The sequence below is a fragment of the Mandrillus leucophaeus genome, unplaced genomic scaffold (genome assembly GCF_000951045.1).
Source record: "Mandrillus leucophaeus isolate KB7577 unplaced genomic scaffold, Mleu.le_1.0 Scaffold434, whole genome shotgun sequence".
Lineage (NCBI taxonomy): Eukaryota > Metazoa > Chordata > Mammalia > Primates > Cercopithecidae > Mandrillus > Mandrillus leucophaeus.
The window spans coordinates 1,518,811-1,538,201 of record NW_012104632.1 but is presented as its reverse complement, the minus strand read 5'-3'; the positions used below and the strand labels follow the sequence as shown (position 1 = coordinate 1,538,201).

General features: G+C 39.2%; 2 protein-coding genes across 5 annotated transcripts in view; one reads left to right on the top strand and one right to left on the bottom strand.

The window, feature by feature from the left end:
- The window catches only part of UBAC2 (UBA domain containing 2), a 186,071-nt gene that overhangs the window by 51,458 nt on the left and 115,222 nt on the right, over nt 1-19,391 (top strand). The window lies entirely within an intron of this gene.
- Nucleotides 910-8,493, bottom strand: GPR18 (G protein-coupled receptor 18). Of its 2 annotated transcripts, none has more exons than XM_011993796.1 (3): nt 8,404-8,493; nt 4,922-5,354; nt 910-2,104 (listed from the first exon to the last, which is right to left on the bottom strand). In XM_011993796.1, exon 3 carries the CDS (start codon nt 2,068-2,070, stop codon nt 1,075-1,077), a length of 996 nt encoding a protein of 331 aa, XP_011849186.1. In that variant the 5' UTR covers nt 2,071-2,104; nt 4,922-5,354; nt 8,404-8,493; the 3' UTR covers nt 910-1,074. The 2 variants fall into 2 exon arrangements, with proteins under 2 accessions (XP_011849186.1, XP_011849187.1); XM_011993797.1 differs by lacking the exon at nt 8,404-8,493 and adding an exon at nt 2,969-3,160 and having other exon boundaries at nt 4,922-5,196.

The following is a 19,391-nucleotide window of genomic DNA, read 5'->3' as shown; positions in this document are numbered from 1 at the left end:
GTGAGCCACCATGCCCAGCCAGAAATAAATTTCTAACCAATGCATATATTTGGTTCTAAGCCCCAGTAGGATATGATCATGTTAAGAATGATAAAGATAATTTAGCAGAGAGGAAGTTATAGTTGAATCATTTATTTTACTTCCATAAGTGTTAAGAATAATAGGGGCTTTACCGATTATACTTCAGTTTTTTTCTGTTAGATGGATAAGTTACTTGGTTTGTTACTTTATTAGGAGAAATTAAATGGCAAGGCTAAGAATCCAAGGTTCCCATAGTACTATTTATACTGTGACATATGGCCTGGGAAGAAAATCAATTAACCTCTTTTGTAAAAATGGGATCTTTAACCACATAAGAAGAACAAACTGTTTGTATTGGAGAATGGCATTTCACCATATAGTAGATAGATGATAGAAATGAACTTGGATTGTTGGATAGAAATAGCATCTCAGATTAGATTTTCATCATTAGTCCTAAATCGGGTTTGGTGCATAGTAGGCTCTCAGTGTTTGAATGACTATCCTCTGTTTTCAAAAGGATGAATTCAGAGTAGGGAAGGGCTGATGGGGATGGCCTTTACAGGCCCCTTGGGTTCTTGTTCCTGTTAATTTTACCTTGTAGTAAGTAACAGTAATGAGTTCAGCATAATTTCTTATATAGGAATTCTGGAAGTCGGTGTTTGGGACATGAAATACTGGATTTATAATTCCATTCCTAGTGCAAATTAGACCTAAGGGAGCTGCATCTAAATAGAAAATAATTTAATCAAATTATTTTGTATGGTAGTTTGATTTCCCCCCTACTGACTTGATTAACATACATGTGTCACTTGCACATAGAAATGCAAAAAGTTAATTATCTGTGTAAATAAGACTTGACTGTGAAAGGCAAATCAGATGCTTTTCTCCGAATAATTCACAAAAATGTTTTATATAAGTTTTAAAAATGAAGATAATGAATTTATTTTTTTCAAGAGAAAAGGGACTTGATATATTTTACAGAATATCCATTGATGCCAGAGTAGTTAGTGAAGTGAATTTTGATGGGATTGAGATAAAGAACCTTTCTATTATTCATAACATTTCACTGTTTATATTGCTTAGTGACCGTAAACTACCAGATCGGAAACTTTTTCTGCGCATGCTTCGAAGGTAATTACGGTATAGCATGACACTAATGACTCGAGCCTGAAATTGTTTTGAAACGATGTAGTAGAGAATCACATCCAGACATGTGCTGAGGTTCATGAGGAAGGTGGTAAAGGCTCCCCAGGGACTGTAACTGTTCTCCCCCGTTCCCAGCATCAGGAAAGCGAAACAGATGTGGAAGGGCATAAAGCAGACAAGCACCTGCACCAGCAGTGTGATGATGATCCTTATGGACTTCTCCTTGACTTTGGGTTTCAGCTTAGACGTCCTGCCATGAAGGAGATTATGAATAATGACCAAGTAGCACCCAATCATGATGAACAAAGGAATCAAGAAAAAAAATGTCAGTCGAGTGAAGTTTAGCACATTCACAGCTTTTAGATAGACGATGTCAGAAATCTTGAGGCAGGTGGCGGGGGTGGAGTCTTTATCCGGGTCTTTATGAAGCAATAGCAGAGGGATGGTTGTGGTCAGGGTCATTATCCAGACTCCCACACACGCCAGCATGGCTTTGCACGTGTTTTTAAGTTCTTTGGCATACTTCGGCTGCACAATGGCCATGTATCTGTCGGCACTAATAAAGGCAAGAAGCCATAGAGCAATGCTTGGGTAAAACACTGTAAGAGCTCCAAGAATCTGGCAGAAGTACTCTCCAAATGGCCATTCATCTTTTGCATAATAAAACATTCGAAAGGGTAGAGTCATTATAAATATCAAATCCACTAATGCCACATTCATCATGTAGATGGTTACAGTGGTTCTCTTTTTGGTGGTACAACTGAAAACCCATAATGCAGTGATGTTAACAAATAATCCAATTATGAAGATACAGCTATAGAAGACAAGGGCTGCAATTTTGTATTCATCTGGATGTGAGTTGTTAAAAGGGACAGGTTGATCTTGATTGTTCAGGGTGATCATTTTACAGCTTGTTGGTGGGCATGATACTTAGAAACTGTAAAAATAGTTAAGAAAAATAAGAATAGTTAAGAAAAATAAGAATAAAATCCTCGGTTAAAAAACAAATGCTTAACATTCTCCCACTCAGCTTGACTGCCAGTGAATTTTGAGTTTGAGAGCATTTTATGTTAAACTCACTCTATGTGTCTTAGTATTTATTAAGGAATCCATTCCCTAGAGATTATTACTAATTTGTATTAATCTATTAAAATGATCCTGGTGTCATAATTCATTGGGCAAGTTCATTCATCTCTCTTCCTGCTCACTTCCCTTCTTCCTACAAGAATAACTATTTCTTTACAATTTTTTCCTATAGTGTGAAATTAGGTAGCAGTTGTTCCTGTAATAAGTGTCCTTTAATTTGGACTAATTGGGAAAAGGTGATTCTGAATTTTGACTCTTAATACAATTGTTTGCCACTTTTTATCATCTTCATTCTGTTAAAATATTTTGCAACCAGATGAGTAATGTCCAAATAATGTATTTTTGTTCATTAAACACAATTTTAATATATAAAATATGTAAATAGAAACATGTGGAAAATTAATCAAGGAACCATTCGGCTGGTTAACTACTGAGCATTCACAGTAGTTCTCATCTGAGAGAGAATGGGAACTTTTCCTTTGTTACAACTGCAGCCCTACTGTCTGTTGAGCATGTAATAGTTACTCAATAAATACATATTTACTGAATTGATGAATAAATAAAGAAAGAAACTTTTGATGAGATGACTCACAGCAACTCTACTTTGCTTAAAAACTCTAGTTTGTAAATCTCTAGTTTGAAAATGAAGACTTGTGTAGCTGGCTATTAAACTTTTTGTTTTTTTAAAGTGGAAACACTTCATAGTATTTATTACCTTATGTTCTCTTTAAATTATCATAGGTCTAGAAACAGCAGTGTTTTGTGCCATGGTCAGCAGATCAAGAACTAGACTGTTAGAGCAATAGATGAGCTATTTTCTAATGCACAATTGGGAGTACGTAATGCCAAGTTTTCCAAGTTTTGTGATTTCAGCTGCTCTACTTCAGTGGTTCACAGAAAGCAGCACCTTGAAAACAAGCTAGTGCTATTAGTAACTTTCATATCCTCATTCCATCTAGATTCAGAAGCTTCAATATTATTTAAATTAAAAAAATTTTCAAAGTAAATCCAAATAAGGAGTATCTAAGACAAGTAGATATTAATAAGAAGTCATTCAGTAACTTGATGTGTATGTAGAAACTAACAAATTTCCATCACCAAAAAAAAAAACCTGCCCATTTTAAATGGAAAGGAGATTATTTGGGGTTGCAAATATCATTGACTCCTCAGTGTGAAACTTCACTCCCCCATGATGCAACACCAACAACAGACTTTAAAAATAGACTTTGCTGCAATGAGATGGAACCTGTGGCATCCCCTTGAAATACAGAGGTGGATGAAAAGTTTCCTTCAAAAATGTCACTTTGCAGAGTGGGCTGTCTTGAAATCAGCCCAGAATTTCTCTTTAAGGAAAACTGTGGGGGAGATTTGCTGTCTGTGGTGAGTGGCATCATGGGCTATTGATCATTAAAAATTAACTTGAGCAATTGCTGTGGATAAACACAAGAAACGTGCCTGCCTGCCTGCCTGCCTGCCTGCCTGCTTTCCTGCTTTCCTGCCTTCCTGCCTCCCTGCCTCCCTGCCTCCCTGCCTCCCTGCCTCCCTGCCTCCCTGCCTCCCTTCCCTTCCTTGCTTCCTTCCCTCCCTTCCCTTCCCTTTCCCCTTCCCCTTCCCCTTCCCCTTCTCCTTCTCCTTCCCCTTCCCTTTCTTCCCTTCTTCTTTCCTTCTCAAATATTTAGGTTAAATATGATTTTGGAGTATAATTCTATATATTTAAAAACATATTAAATTTTCCAAATATTGGTGTGACTAGAATATTAATTTCTATCAAATGAGGAAAGTGTTACAGAGAAAAATTATATCTCTAGTATCATTCAAAGGAGAGTAATCATGGAGGCTTAAATCTTATGTTTAACTGGAATGAATTCTTAAATAGTAGCAATTATAATATAAATGAAATTTTGTATTTGTTTTTCTTTTTTAGTATTGCATCAGGACTCCCTTCACCTATCCTCATCATTTAATTTTGTGACATAAGTCCTGTACTTACAAACCATCTTGAGTCTTTTTTCCCACGTTATGCTGAAGCAGTTTTTATGTAGCTTGTCACCAATACTTGTATTCATTTGCTCAAGTTTGAAAAAAAATGAGTGATGCATATGTTTTAAAGGCATTATAGTATTGATTGTACTCTGCAAACACAGAAATTTTTGGATAAATACTGAAAAGTGATTGACTTTAAAGTCAGCTTTTTAAAAGCTGTAGATACCATGACTATTTGTAGCTTTTCTTTTCTTAACCATTATTTCATGAAACAACGTAATTGAAACCATGTGATTAACATTTCTAAATATACATATGATTTACCATAAACATTTTCTTTCCTTAAGTTGAAAAAAATTACATTTACTATTAATGTAAAGCAATATTGAAAATCAATGTAAAATCATATTGTGGAAAGATGATTATATAGCCTATTTCAAGGTCTTTCACTGACATAGTTTATGTTTATTTTTTAATTATTATTATTATTTTTTATAGAGGCAGGGTCTCACTATGTTGCTCCTGGGCACAACTGGTCCTCCTGCCTTGGCCTCCCAAAGTGCTAGAGTTACAGGTGTGGGCCATCACGCCCAGCCTGTATTATTAAAATGAAATGATTTTTGAAATATAGTACATAAAGCATTACTTTTGACAATAATCGTGAAGTTAATTAAATGCTGCTTACCTCCTGTCCATCAGAAGTCTGTATGAGAGATGAACATTTTTCAGCACTTCCACTTCTGTCGAAGGGATATCTTTGAGTTGTTTCTGTTAAAATAGCTCTTTCTGGAAACAGTGTGTTTAAGAAATGTTTTATTTTGTTTTAGACTCTTTTGTTGCTTTAAAAAGTAGTTTCCAGTGTAATGCTTGGCATGGGAGTTGGTGCTGGGCTGCCTGTAATTGCTGCTTTGTCTCTTTCAGGAAGTGCTCTCTGAAATAGGCTTTTTCACCTTATGACTTTACCCTGGATGTGGTTTTTCTCTCTCACAAATGATTTGTTTATGAAGTCACACTTAGCATAAATTCCCCTTGAAATGATGGCATATATTTAAGAGAATTATATACAAAGGACGAAGTTTCTTCAGTTTGTGTACTTTGATGCTTGAAGTCTGCATCATCTATGGAAAGAGAAGGAGATTTGATATTGAGTAAAAGGGGGTTTAAAGTCTAGCTTCTTTGCTTTTCTAAGCTGTGTGACTTTGTCTAGTTACCTGCCCACTCTGACTAACCCTTTGTTCCTACTTCATTTCTGTACAGTTGAAATAGAGAGAATACCATCCAGCAGGATTGTGAGGGCCCTAAACCAGAAAGGTCCCAAGTGCTTAACGTAGTACCTGGCACTTAGTAGGTAATCCTAAATGGAGTCTCACTTTTTGCTACCAAGTTCTTAAAAATCATAGAATATCCACATTTCCACTTTTTACTATTTAAACAATTCTAAATGTTTAAAAGTAGGATCCTTGATTATTTGCTTCTGGTTTGCCACATACATTTATCCACTTTAGTTTGCTGTATTTTGTAAGTCTGCTTTTCTAGTGCATGGAAGTCTAGAAATAATTTCTTTTGCATAAAAATTTCTGCAAATCTTAACAGAAAGGACTCTGAAGTCTTTAGTGGACCGATTTACATATTAGGAGTGTTTTCACCTAAGAAGGGAAATGAAACCAGCAGAAAGGGAAGTGAGCAACGAATCACTGCCTGCCTTGTTAGGTTAATTTTTTTTTACTTTCTCATTTCTTAAAAAAATTTATCCTCTCATTTGCTTATCCTAAAATTTTAATTATCTTTATATTTGGTTTGCATGGTTTGTCAACTTTTAAAAGGTTCATGAACTTAAATATATTTGTTTTTTGAATTTTAGACAGTTTGGGGTCCATCTTTTTTTTTTTTTTCCTCAGACAAAACCATAGTAAGTCTGTGGCTTAGAAAAGTTACTTAAATCCTTGTCTCTGGTGATAAAATACTTTTGATATTTTATCAAATCGCAATGCCAGAATGATGGGTTTTAGCAGTATTGGAGACAACCATAGCAACTATTTCTTGTGTGGATGAAGAAATTGTAGACCAGTTCCTTGCTTAAGAACTCAGGGTAAAGCCAGGCCCAGTTTCTCCCACTGTAATAACTTCTTCCAAGGTGATTATATTGATCTGTCCACTAGATATGACTTCTTATGGCTGAATTACGTTCATCAATTTTTTATATGTGATGTTGTATTTCATACATCACACAGGAGTTTGATATTTCAGCTGGACAGAAATCTGCCTGCCTGCAGACCTAATCTGTCCTTTGCCTTATTCACATAGCTTACTACTTTTCTAAAATTAAGTATTGATTAGCTTCCCCATTGCTGCTAAAATCAACAGATACATTGATGGCATGTGTCTGGAAGAGTCCTCTCATCAAGACTTGCGTTCTTCATGGTACACAGGGGCATTCTTGTTTCTGAATTGCCAGGCCCTTAGAGGAGGCATCCGGGAGACCTGAGGGCTCTCCATAGGCCTGGCTTCAGGTTGGGGTGAACTCTCACTTTTTCCTCATCTCACTCTCCATTCCAGCCCTCTGGACTGGCTACATTTGCTCTTCCTGCCTCTCACATGCTCTTCCACCCACTGTGGCATTCCTTACCACTGTCTCCCACCTGATGGCGTGGCCTGCTTCTCTTTATTCTTGTAACTACCTTCTCCAGGAAGCTTTCTCTGCCATCCGAAGCTGGGCTGGTCGTTCATCCCTACAGGTTTCCTTAGCACTTGGTACCTATCCCTGTAGTGGCACATGTTTGCATTGTTACTGCATATTTACTTGCTTTTTCTCTTCCACTAAATTGCATTCCTTGAGAGTTGGCATGTGTTGCATATGTGTGTAGAGAAGAGGCATTTCATATTGGTTGAATTTCTGACTGAACAAGTAGGTGAAGAAATGGAGAGGTTGGGGGAGGAATGGATAAATGTCTGGGTCTCGAGTCAGCAGGCAGGGACACTTTGACTAGCTTATGAGATGGGGAGACTTAGGCAACGGCCTGAGGCCTATAGTTTTCCCCGGCAACCCATGAGCCCTGTAGCATTGACCCCGATTTTCTGTGCTCCTGGATCTTCGAAATGGTTTTGTGTTGGCAGGGAGTTATCATGAAAAGAAACTGCCCAAATCATTTGACAGTAAGTAAACAATGAGTCAAGCATTCAACTTGTATGGTGTAGACACAAGTTTCTTTAACCCTTGAACGTAATGATTTTTTTCTTTTTTCTTTCCAAACAGAGGAACTTATTCAGGCACCATTCATGTGGCTTTTTTTCACTTACTTTGGAATATGAGTGAAAGAGAAATTTTTCACTTGCAAAAGAGGGATTTTACTTATTCCCAGAGATTGCAAGATTCCCTTTGCTTTATCAAATAATGTGTTTTAGCTGCAGTTTTGGGTTTTGGTTTCAATATTAAAAGCCATAAGGGAATTTTGATTTTAGCACTAGAAACCAGTTTTTGAGTGAATGTAATTCAGTTAAGCCAGTTTTTAATGAGAAAGCATGTAGTTAATAGATCTGTATCGCAAATTCCCACTATAAAACATGCTTCTATATTAGACATTTGTCTATGCCACAGGTAAAATAATATTTCCTGTTCTGTTAGCATAGCAAGTGTGAGGGCAGCTTATCCTTGTTGCCTCCCATCAGTGCAGGGAGCAGGGGTCCACTGTTGTTACTGTTCATGTATCCCAGCATGGGGACAGTCAGCACACAGCCAGTCCCCAGGGAGAAGAGGGTGTGAGGCAGACAAAGAGTGCTCTGAACTAGAGGAGAGGCTTATCCTTTAGCCTTGACATCCTCCAATCTTTGTCCCCTCCTTTCTGTTTCTCAAACTTGTATCTCAACTGACTGCTCTTTTGGTGCAGGTGTAGGGGAGATATGTTGAATAGTAAGAGTTTCTGGGTAAAGAAGATTGAGAAACTATTTGTCTAAATGTGTGGTTTTTCTTAAGTCCCAACAATTTACAGCTATAATCTTCTAACCCAGTTAGTATACCTCCTCTCTATTTGGTTTCCTAAATTGTATTGTAAATTTAATATTCCCAAATTTCTTGTCTTTAGCAATTTTTGTGTGTAGTTTTAAAGATTTGTAGACATGTAGACGTTCAGACACTTACCTCACAGCAAACAAGTTGAACCCAGATCTAACCATATATAAGTGATGGCAGTGAAATCAGTCCTGGAGCCACTGAAGTCCTATGGGACCCCAGGCCAAGAGTCTGCAATGTGACATTGTACTGTCGGAACAGAGATCCAGAGTCGCCAAGGCAGCAGATTGAGTAGAACTCCGTGGTTATTGTGAGGCACACAACCTTCCACTGCACATTCTGATCTCATAGTTACCAGAGGTGCAAATGGAAATGCGTATACAGTAGTCCCCTCATGCACAATTTTGCTGTCTGAGGCTTCAGTTACCTTCAGTCAATTGTGGTCTGAAAATATTAAATGGAAAATTCTAGAAATAAACAATTCATAAGTTTTCAATCGCATGCCGTTCTGAGCAGCATGATGAAATCTCTCACTGTCCTGCTCCTTCCTCCCCAGGACATGAGTCCTCCCTTTGTCCAGTGTCTCCACACTGTAGACATTCCCACCCATTAGTCACTTTCATAGCCACCTTGGTGATCAGGCTCACTGTCACGGTGTCACAGTGCTTGTATTCCAGTAACCCTTATTTTACTTAATAATAGTACCAAAACACAAGGGTACTAAGCCTAATGCATAAGTTAAACTTTCTCATAGGTACGTATGTACAGGAAAAAAATAGTAAGTATAGGGTTTGGTACTATCTGCAGTTTCAGGCATCCACTGAAGGTCTCAGAATGTATCCCCTGAGAATAAGGGGGAACCACTGTATATTTAACACCTAGTAATATGAGGAAGTGCATTTCAGAAGAAAGAGGAGGGCCGGGCGCGGTGGCTCATGCCTGTAATCCCAGTACTTTGGGAGGCTGAGGTGAGTGGATCACCTGAGGTCAGGAGTTCGAGACCAGCCTGGCCAACATGACAAAACCCTGTCTCTACTAAAAATACAAAAGTTAGCTGGGCATGGTGGTGTGTGCCTATAATCCCAGCTACTCAAGAGGCTGAGGCAGGAGAATTGCTTGAACCTGGGAAGTGGAGGTTGCAGTGAGCCGAGATCGCAGTGAGCTGAGACTGGACTCCGGTCTAGGTGACAGAGCAGGACTCCATCTCAAAAAAAAAAGGACTTGTGGCGGGTCAGAATTGGTAAAGGAACAAAAGATGTGTTATCAGGTTATTTAAACACAAACCTATATAATAGTGTGTGTGGTTGATGATTTTAGTACACAGCCATCTGTATAGTAAAAGTAACCAAGTACCTGTAAGGTTGAGGGTTGTTGGTTTAAGACAAGTTACTTAGGATTTTTTATAATCTCTGCCATTATTCTTACCTAAATTATGAAAGGTAATCAGAGGTGACCGTCAGGCATGATTCTGAGAGCCTCACATGCTTGAGCTAATTTAATCTTCATGCCGACTGTAAAGTATGTAGTTTACATGGTGTGACCCAGAAATATTTACTCATGACTCTCAGAGTGTATGTTCTTTCTGTATTTTGCATTATGATATTATACTTTGTTTTAGTAATTATTGTTGAAGTTGGCCCTACTTAATAGAGAATCATCATAAATGGTAATTTGACTTACAGCAAACAGTCTCCTGAGGGAATAGGCCATCTTTTTATCTCCCTGTTTCGTGCTAATGAGTTGATATTCTCAAGGAAAGGTTTTATAGCTGGATTCTGGCAGCTTGTACATGTTAATTGTGGTGTCTGGGATCTCTGCCATTTAGTGGCCAAAAGACTTGAACAAGCGCTCAAGAATGAGTAGATCCAAATGGTCAGCAACATGTAAGTCTGCTCAACCTTTTATTAGTAATTGGGAAAATGAAAATTAAAACCACAGTAAGGTATTAGCCATTCGCCAGCATGTCTACGATGAAAAAGACAGATAATGCAAAGTGGTGGCAAGGATGTTGAGTGATGAGGATATCGAGTAACAAGGAACATTGCTGGTGGGAGTTTAAACATGGAAAACGGTTTAATATTAAGTATTAAAGTGAAGATACCAACACTCCATGACTCAGAGTCCACTTCTAGGTCTATAACCAGGCAAAACACATCCTGCGTACCGGGAGACATGGACAAGAATGTTAACGGTAACATTATTTACAACAACAACAAATTAGGAACAACCTGAATGTTCACCAACTGTAGAATGAATAAGTCACTCGTGGTGTAGGCATAGAGTGGAGTGCCAGTCACAATCACAATTGATGATAGATAGAACAGATACAACAGCATGGATGAATCTCATGAATCTAGTGTTAAGTTGAAAAAGCCAGACATGAAGGAATTCATATCATATGATTCCATTTGTATAAATTTCAAAAAGCAGACGAAATGAAAATACAGTGCTTAGGAATTCATGCTTAGGTGGTAAACCTTTTGGGTGGGGTGTGGGCATGTGTAATAGTAAGGAGGGGGCCCCCATCATCTGCACAGCAGGATCTTGGAGCTGTTGCTTTTCTTACCCTCACCACCCTTAGGCCCAAAGAGATCAAGGGAGGGAGAAATTACTAGAACTTGGAAGGAGAGACTCCAGTCAAGTCAGCTGCCTTGGAGCAGTGCTTTTCTTTTGAGAGACGGTGAGCCTGAGGTTCCCTTACAGGAAGGAACCAGGGAAATAAACACCCTGACCTCAGGTTCCTCTTGGCCTAAATCTCCCCTGAGGCTCCTGTTAGCAGGACTTAGCTGGAAGCCAGGGAGCCATGAGCCTTTGCATGGTGTTTGGACCCACCAGCCTCTGGGACAGAGAACAGGCTAGGGAAGGGAAAAGAAGCAAATGGATTTTCTGGCATGCTGCACTTTTCTGTATATGTGTTACCTTTCCTGTTCAAAAACTGTCTTATAGCTTGTGTGAAGTCCATGCTGTAGACACTAAGTACTAGTTCTCTCGGCCTCGTTTGTCCCCTTTTTTTCTTTGTAGCACGTTTATATTTTTCCTGTCTTTAGACTGGGACTGGATAGCTGTGCAGGAGCCCAGTCTGTGCCACTACTGACCACGTTGTCTTAACCCTGTTAGCTCATTTCTCTGATGGTCTCTCTCCCTAGGGGAAGTTGGGTGAGGCCTTCTTTTTGGGGTCATCCACTTCCAGCCTTGTGTAATTTGAAGGCATTCCTCTCCCCAACTCTTTCCATTGCAGAGAGTATTTACCTTTGGTGTTCCTCTGAATTTCTGTAGGACTGTGGATAGGAGCCGGCAGGAGTCTGCATGGAAGCCTAAATGTGTCCAGGATTCATTTCCTGAGTCTTCATCCCAGGGAGGAAAACCAAGAATGTGTCTGCTGAAGTTTGGGCCTACTCTAAATGCAAAGCACTCAGTCCCCTGATGGGGTCACTTTAATTCCTGATCTTTGCCATCTTTTATTATTATTATTATTTTATTGTTCTTCAGCATGTATGTCTACCTCTTGAAGACATTATAATCAACCTACAGAGGAAGACATGTTATTTTTTCCTTGGTAATAAAACTGCATTGATTTTGGTTACTCAGACGAGGTGTTTACCAGAACTCTCCCTTGTATGCTTATAAAATAAAACTAGTGCTCCATTCAGTTGAATATTTGCAGCAATATTATCTTCTTATTGCTAATATTATTTGTATGGGTAGACTTTATGAGAAGTTTGTGATCTTCAGCTCATACAGCCTCTTGCGCTCAGCAAGCCACACAGTCTAGAGGGAGTCTTAACAGAGAAGGGAAGGAAGGAGGCAGGCAGGACCACCCTGAGACCCCCAGGCCAGCTGCTGCTGTGCTTCTTTGGAATGAAGGGTCTCAGACCCTTGGCTTACATCTTTCTGCCTCTGGTGTAGGGTTTGCTCTTCTAACATGAACGGAACATTTGATTTAGGATCAGTAACTACAGGTTTTAGAACTGGAGTTTGAAGTATCTGTGACACATCTCTCTTTGACAGTCGTGTGGGTACTGATCCCTGATTGCACTTTCACCCCTTTTCTTCTTGTTCTCGTTTTGTGTGTGTCTTGTGAACAAGGACCTGGCACGTGCATCTTCAAACGTTTCAGGATATCTAGAGTAGTGCTTCACCCAGCAGGCCCTCAGTTAACAGGCATATGGATTCGACTGGTGTTTGTGTTTTTCTGTAAGAAAGGTTATGCCATGTCTCAAAAAATGAATGGCTAATGTTTCTAGGTAGATACAATCACAAAGACATATCAAATAAAATAATGAGGCAAAAAGAAATAGGTAGATTGGGATTGGCTGTGTAGAGGTTTTAAAGTGAAAGTGGGCAAGTTAAAAAGGTTTTGTATCAGAGAAGCTAGTTGCAATTTATTGAATGTAGGAGTACTCACACAGTTTATTTGAACATGAAATAGATCTAGATTTCTTACGTATGGTCTCCAGTTTTCCATACCGATTGATAGCTCAGGGCTGCTTTGACGTAAATACTGTGCTTCTACTGCCACCTACAGATGATTAGTGGTCTTGGAGCTCTTTACCTTTACCCGTTCTAAAGTCTTTTCAAAATTGAAATAAATTTTTTCAAAAGCTGTTAGTTGGTGGAATATTATAAAATATTTTAATGTTACTTTATGAATATTTCTATATTATGTTACATAATACTATATAACATATAGTTTTATATAATAGATATGAACTTATTCCTGTAAAGCAAGGTGGCCAATCTTTTGGCTTCCCTGGGCCACATAGGGAGAACTGTCTTGGGCCACACATAAAATACACTAACACTAATGATAGCTGATGATCAAAAAAAAATCGTGAAAAAAACTCATAATATTTTAAGAAAGGTTACTAATTTGTGTTGGACTGCATTCAAAGCTGTCCTGGGCCCATGTGGCCCCAGGGCTGCAGCTTGGACAAGCTTACTCTGAAACATTTTGGCTTGTAGACCATTTTCTGCCCTCTTTGGAAGCATCCTCTTTTTTAGGAAACAGTTTTCCTCTGTAGGACTATGTGTATTCCTGGGTTAGGGCCTTGAGAAGATTCTATTTTTACTCTTATTTGTGTCTGATATTATACTAAGATATTAAACATAAATGTGGCCTTAGAACAAATTAGACATGTTAAAAAATACATACATATATTAGAAAATTTATCATCTTAACCATGTTTAAATGTGCAGGTTAGTAGTGTTAAGTTCATTCACATTGTTGTGTAGCCAATCTCCAGGACATTTTTGTCTACCCAAACTGAAAGCCTGTATCCATCATACAGCAAATATCTCTTCAGTCCCTACTTTCAGTTCTTTTGGGTTATATCCCTGAAAGTGAAATTGCCAGATCATGTGGTAATTCTGGTTTTAGTTTGTTGGGGAACGGCTGTACTGTTTTCCCCAGCAGCTGCACCAGCAACACAATGCCCAGTTTCTCCCTATCTTGACTCAACACGCATACCTCTCTCGCGCTCGCCCTTCCCTCCCGTCCCTCCCCTCCCTCCCTTCCTTTCCTGTAGTAGCCATCCTCATGGGCATAAGGTGGTATCTCACGGTGGTTTCATTTCCATTTCTGATGATGAGTGACTTCGAGAATCTTTTCATGGGTTTCTTGGCCATTTATATTTCTTCTTTAGATAAATGCCTATTCAAGTTCTTTGCCCATTTGTTAATCGGGTTGTTTGTTTCTTGGTGGTTGAGTTGTAGGAGCTCTTTATGTAATCTAGATGTTAACCCCTTATCGATGATTTGCAAATATTTTTCTCTTATTCCATAGGGTGCCTCTTTTCTTTGTTGATTGTGTCCTTTGATGCAATTTTTGGAGCATATTTTAGGCCTGCTCATTTATCATATACTAATGATAAGGATGAATATCATAACTTTGGATTTCTAAATGGTGAGGGGAAGTGAGGGGAAGTTATCCTGAGTAAAATCAATGAGTCATTTTGGAACCTTTCCTCATGACTTAAGCCGAAGCAGTATTTTCCTGCAGTCCTCAGCACCTTTGCCTTGTCCAGGAGGATATAAGTAAGGCAGGAAGAAACTAGCTCTGTTCCAGAGTCTGCTCACTTCAGAGCCTTCCGCTTGCTAGTGCTGCTTTCTTATGCTCTGAAAACTATCTGCCTTTATTATTACAGTCTTTTGAAATTGAAAGAGTAACACTTATCTTTTTATAGCATTCTTGGTCCCTGCTGTTCTGATTAATATTTTATCAGTGATAAAAATATACCAAAATATAGTGTGTTTGCTCATCATATTTGCAAATTACAAAAACTAGGAGGATATTTCAGTAATGGTGGAGGCGAAGCTCCTGTAACAAACCGCTGACACAGTGGCTCAAAGAGCACAGATGTTCATTTCACTTTTGTAACCACCCTGTGGGGTAGGCAGGCTCTGTACCAGTAGGTCGTCAGGGGCCTGGGCTGGTGGAGCAGCTCTGCTCTCCTCAACATGTGCCTTCCAAGGAGACTCCATGGGTTCTGCTTCCAGCTGGCATGGAGGAAAGAAGGGGCATGCAGGAGGAGGGATTGCCTTTCCCCAGATGCCCTCGAGGTTGCATTTGTCAATTCTGCTCCCAAACCATTGGCAAGAACTTGGTCACGTGGCCGCACCTAATCATAGGGAGGCTGGGAGATGTAATCTTACCCGGGCAGCGGTGTCTCTGGAGATAAGGGAACAGTGGGTTTTGGGGGAGCTGCTAGCAGTCTTCTCAGAAGAGCAATAGCTCTAACACATTAGCTGCCTCAGCAAGCTGGAGTTTTGGGCTTTATAGTCAAAATATGAAACATAGAAGGAGGCCGGGCATGGTGGCTCACACCTGTAATCTCAGCACTTTGGGAGGCCGAGGCAGGCGGATGGTTTGAGTTCAGGAGTTGGAGACCAGCCTGGGCAACATAGCGAAACCTTGTGTCTACATAAAATACAAAAAATTAGTCAGGCGTGGTGGTGTGTGCCTGTAGTCTCAGCTACCTAGGAGGCTGAGGTGGGAGGATCACCTGAACCTGGAGGGCCAAGGCTGCAGTGATCCATGATCCTGCCACTGCACTCCATTCAGCCTGGGCTACAGAGTGAGACTCTGTCTTAAAAAAAAAAAAAAAAAAAAAGAAACACAAAAGGTAAAGAAGGTAAGAGAAAGAGGTCTTTCTCTTGAGTCTTAAAAAATCAGCTGTAGAGGCACTGAATGGCAGAGTTGTTTGGCTTGTGAAGTGGCATCATGGAGTGACTGCCAGTTGACACTAATGTGCTCCCAGATGCCATTTGTAGGATTACAGGGAAACAAGGATGTTGCTGTGGTCCAGGTTGGCATCAGGATGGGGTGGAGATGGAGACTGGCCATGGGAGAAACTGGTGGAGAACAGGGATTGCTTACCCCAGAGAGAAGGAACTGGGGCAGAACTGTCTTCCACTGTTGAAAGGGCTGCCCAGTGAAAGAGGAGTTAAATAAGGGGCGGATGGCCTGTGGTGAATGAAGACCACGGGGACATGCTACAGTGTATAGCTTTGGACTTGGCATAAGGAGTAACTTTGCAGCACTCACTGTCTCAAGATGAAGTGATCTCCCTTGGGAGCTGCAGAATTTGACACTGAGGATACTCAGGCAGTGGCTGGGAGAGTGCGAGGCAGGGGTGTTGCAGGAAGTCCACTCATTGGTAGGTAACACAAATGGAGTGCCTATGAAATCCCTTTAAACCATGAGCATTCTGTGGTTTAAATGAGCTATATTCTGATTCTGTGCTCTTCTTTATTGTGAGATTCACAGGTAGGCTTAGAGAACTAGAGAAATTAATTGGAGTCCAGCCAAGGACCACATTTTCCAGGATGTTCTGTGCAGCCTAGTACTGGTACAGCAGAACTTGTTCCAGGACATAATTCACTGCAATGTAGAGTTATTATTACATTACTCAAATAAACTCTGTAATACAAAGAGGTTTGATATTTTTCCTATATAATCTAAGTGATTGATTTTTTGCTTTCTTATAAGCAAGAAGTATTTTTAAATTTTGAAGTACATGCTTCCAGAAAGTCTTTATAAATACTTAAAGAGGAACAGAATGAGAAAATCCTGACACTATTAAGGTAAGAGCTAAATAATGAGTTGCTAGGGTGACATATTTGAAAGATTTATAAAATAAAATATTCAAAATAAATTACATTTTTCATGTTGTTACTACGAATTCTTACAGTACTTTAGACTCCGTAAGCTTCCATGTTAAAGCTGTTTTCCCCTTTCTGAAATGAGCATGCTCAGCAGTTCAATAGGTATTGCCTGCAGTAACACGGCACTAGATGGCGGTGTTACGTAGAACTTGATAAAAGCTTTAATTCCTCTAAAAGAAGTTATTAAATGGGGCTCATATGGTGAAACATTTTTGTAATAAATAACAGAATGGTATTATACTTTATACAAATACCTTTAACAGTTTGATACCCTATGACTATTTCAAAAAGATGTGTGCTGTAGTTAGAATTAAAACCTGGTATTGTGTACATGTGTTAACTTTTTCCTAAACAACACAATAAATTATTTTAAACACCACTGGTATAGCAATTGTGAAACTCCTATGATGTAAACCTAAGAATGATTTTTAGTTGTGATTATTCATGGGCTCAGCACAGCACAGTTCCAAATTTCAACTACGTAAGGTGAGGTGACACACTACTTGGTCCTAATAGTAACATTAAAGAAAAAAAGAATCATTATCTATCCAAATTTCAACTACGTAAGGTGAGGTGACACACTACTTGGTCCTAATAGTAACATTAAAGAAAAAAAGAATCATTATCTAAAAATTATTGGGCTAATCAAAGAGAATTGTCAACAGATATTTTTATCAAGGGCATATAGTAATATTGTTTGCCATTTTGTGTCTCTTTGAAGTCTTATATGAGCCACAGACTGTTTTCACTAGAATGCACATATATGTAAATATTAATAAGAAAATAATTGGAATTTAGCAGAGGTGAATATTATGGTCACTTTTTTTTTTTTTTTTTTTTTTTTTTTTGCATTTTTTAGTAGAGACGGGGTTTCACCGTGTTAGCCAGGATGGTCTCGATCTCCTGACCTCATGATCCACCCGTCTCGGCCTCCCAAAGTGCTGGGCAGGCTTGAGCCACCGCGCCCGGCCCCCTGTGGTCACATTGATAGTCGTCAGCTTTCGTCTTCCTAAATAGTGTTCCTTAGCTAATTCTTGGGCACAGATCAAGTGTTAGATTTTAATTCCTACTTTTTATATTTCTATATCAATGTCCAAGAGTATATTGGTATCAACAACAAGTAGAATATTTTCAAAACCCAGAAAGTAAGTAAGTAGGGAATGAGAGTTTGTACTTACAACATAGTTAGGTAGAAACTGATGGTTGGTGGTATGGACATGCACATGAGTTCTGAAGAAGGATAAAAATAAGGAACAGGAAGCTGAACTGTAAAAGATTATTTTCAGTACATTGTGTACTTTTATTAACTTAGAAAGTGTGCTAATATTTTATGGTAAATTATTGGGAAAGTCAATTTCAGTCATGTTTTAGGAGAAGAAAGAATTTCCAAAGTGAGAAAGAGAACACCTTGACACTTCCTTGTATAAAGTAGCCACTTAGTAAATGTTTCAGCATGTATGCATGCATGAATGAATGAGAGAATTCTACCTCATATTTTACAAGAGCAATCGGTTCTTTTCTGATTTCCCCAATCTGTTTGCATTCTCTTTTCCTCTTGTTAGATTATTTGTTGAGCACCTACTTTATGATAAACGTTGTTCTGGGCTCTGAGGATCCTGCACTGATTAAAACAGACAAAATCTTTGTCCTCATTGACTGTACATTGTAATCGAGGGTAAAAGACAGTAAACAAAATAAAAATTTATAATATATATATGCCAGATCATGATCTATGTTGTACAAAACTAAATAAACTAGGGAAGGGAATGCCAGGGTGTCAGTGGGATTGTGGTTTTAATGATTCTAGTAAGGAAAAGCTTCAGAGATCAGGTAATATTTGAGCAGAGACCTGAAGGGGTCAAGGAGTGAGCTATGTGGAGATCTTGGGGGAAGTATTCCAGGTATCAGAGACTGCCAGTTCCAAGGCCCTCAGGTGGAGATGGGACCTCCCATACGTGGACAGCTGGAGCAGAGTGGTGGGGGGACGGGGTGTGGGGAGATAGTAGGAGGTGAGACCGGAGAGGTAAGAGTGGTCACTGGCCTTTCAGGCCATTGTACTAATTTTGGCCTTTAATCAGGGCATTCGGAAGCCATTGCATGATGCTTTGGGAGATGAAGTCATGTTGGCCTGTGCTATCTTTTCATTATTTCCCATTCTTTTTTAAAAAAGTACTTAATCATTTTATACATACTTATAGTTTTCAAATTGTTTTTCACTTCTGCTTCTCAGGTTATCAGATTCTCCCTCAGGGTAGTCTGTTGTTTCTTACAGTTTTAATTTTTTATTGTGAACTCATTTTCAGTGGTTTCGTTTGCTCTTGGAATCCCCATGTCCCCCAGCTCATGAAAGTATCTCTGTTGACGGATTTTGTGTTTACTACTGCTGGCTCCTGAGGGGTTTTTGTTGTCCTGGATTAGCTTTTATGTTATTTTCTTACCTTAGCACTCCCAGACCATTCAAGTGGGGGTAAATCTAGGTCACAAATTCAGGTATGATGTTGGCCTTAGATTTTAATTTTTTGTTAGGACTGTTTGATCTTTTTGTTTCCAAGGCTTTTAATGTAAGCTAACTTTCTTTGTTGTTTCAGCAGACTATAAATGGAATATTTTTAGTCTTCTCTCTAAAAGACAGTGATCTTTGATGGTCTGGGCTCAGTCCCAGCTCTCTTTCCTTGAGCTGCTTGAGGTCACCTCTTCTAGCTCTACTAGACCTAAAAATCCCAGCCCACAACTCCAGGGGCTTGTATCTAGGTCAAGTCCCTTGTGGGCCTCTGAAGCAGCCCATATTTTAATTTCTATCTTTGTTTCTGTTATCTGGGTTTATTAGAGGAATTTTTAAGCATGTGTAAGAAAGGAGAGAACACTATAATGAACCCCATGTTTCAACGTCACCCACCTTCAACACTGATCAACTCATGGCCGCCTTGTATTATCTATATCCTTACTCTTAAGCTTTTCTCATGGGCCTGTGACAGACTCTCTTTGG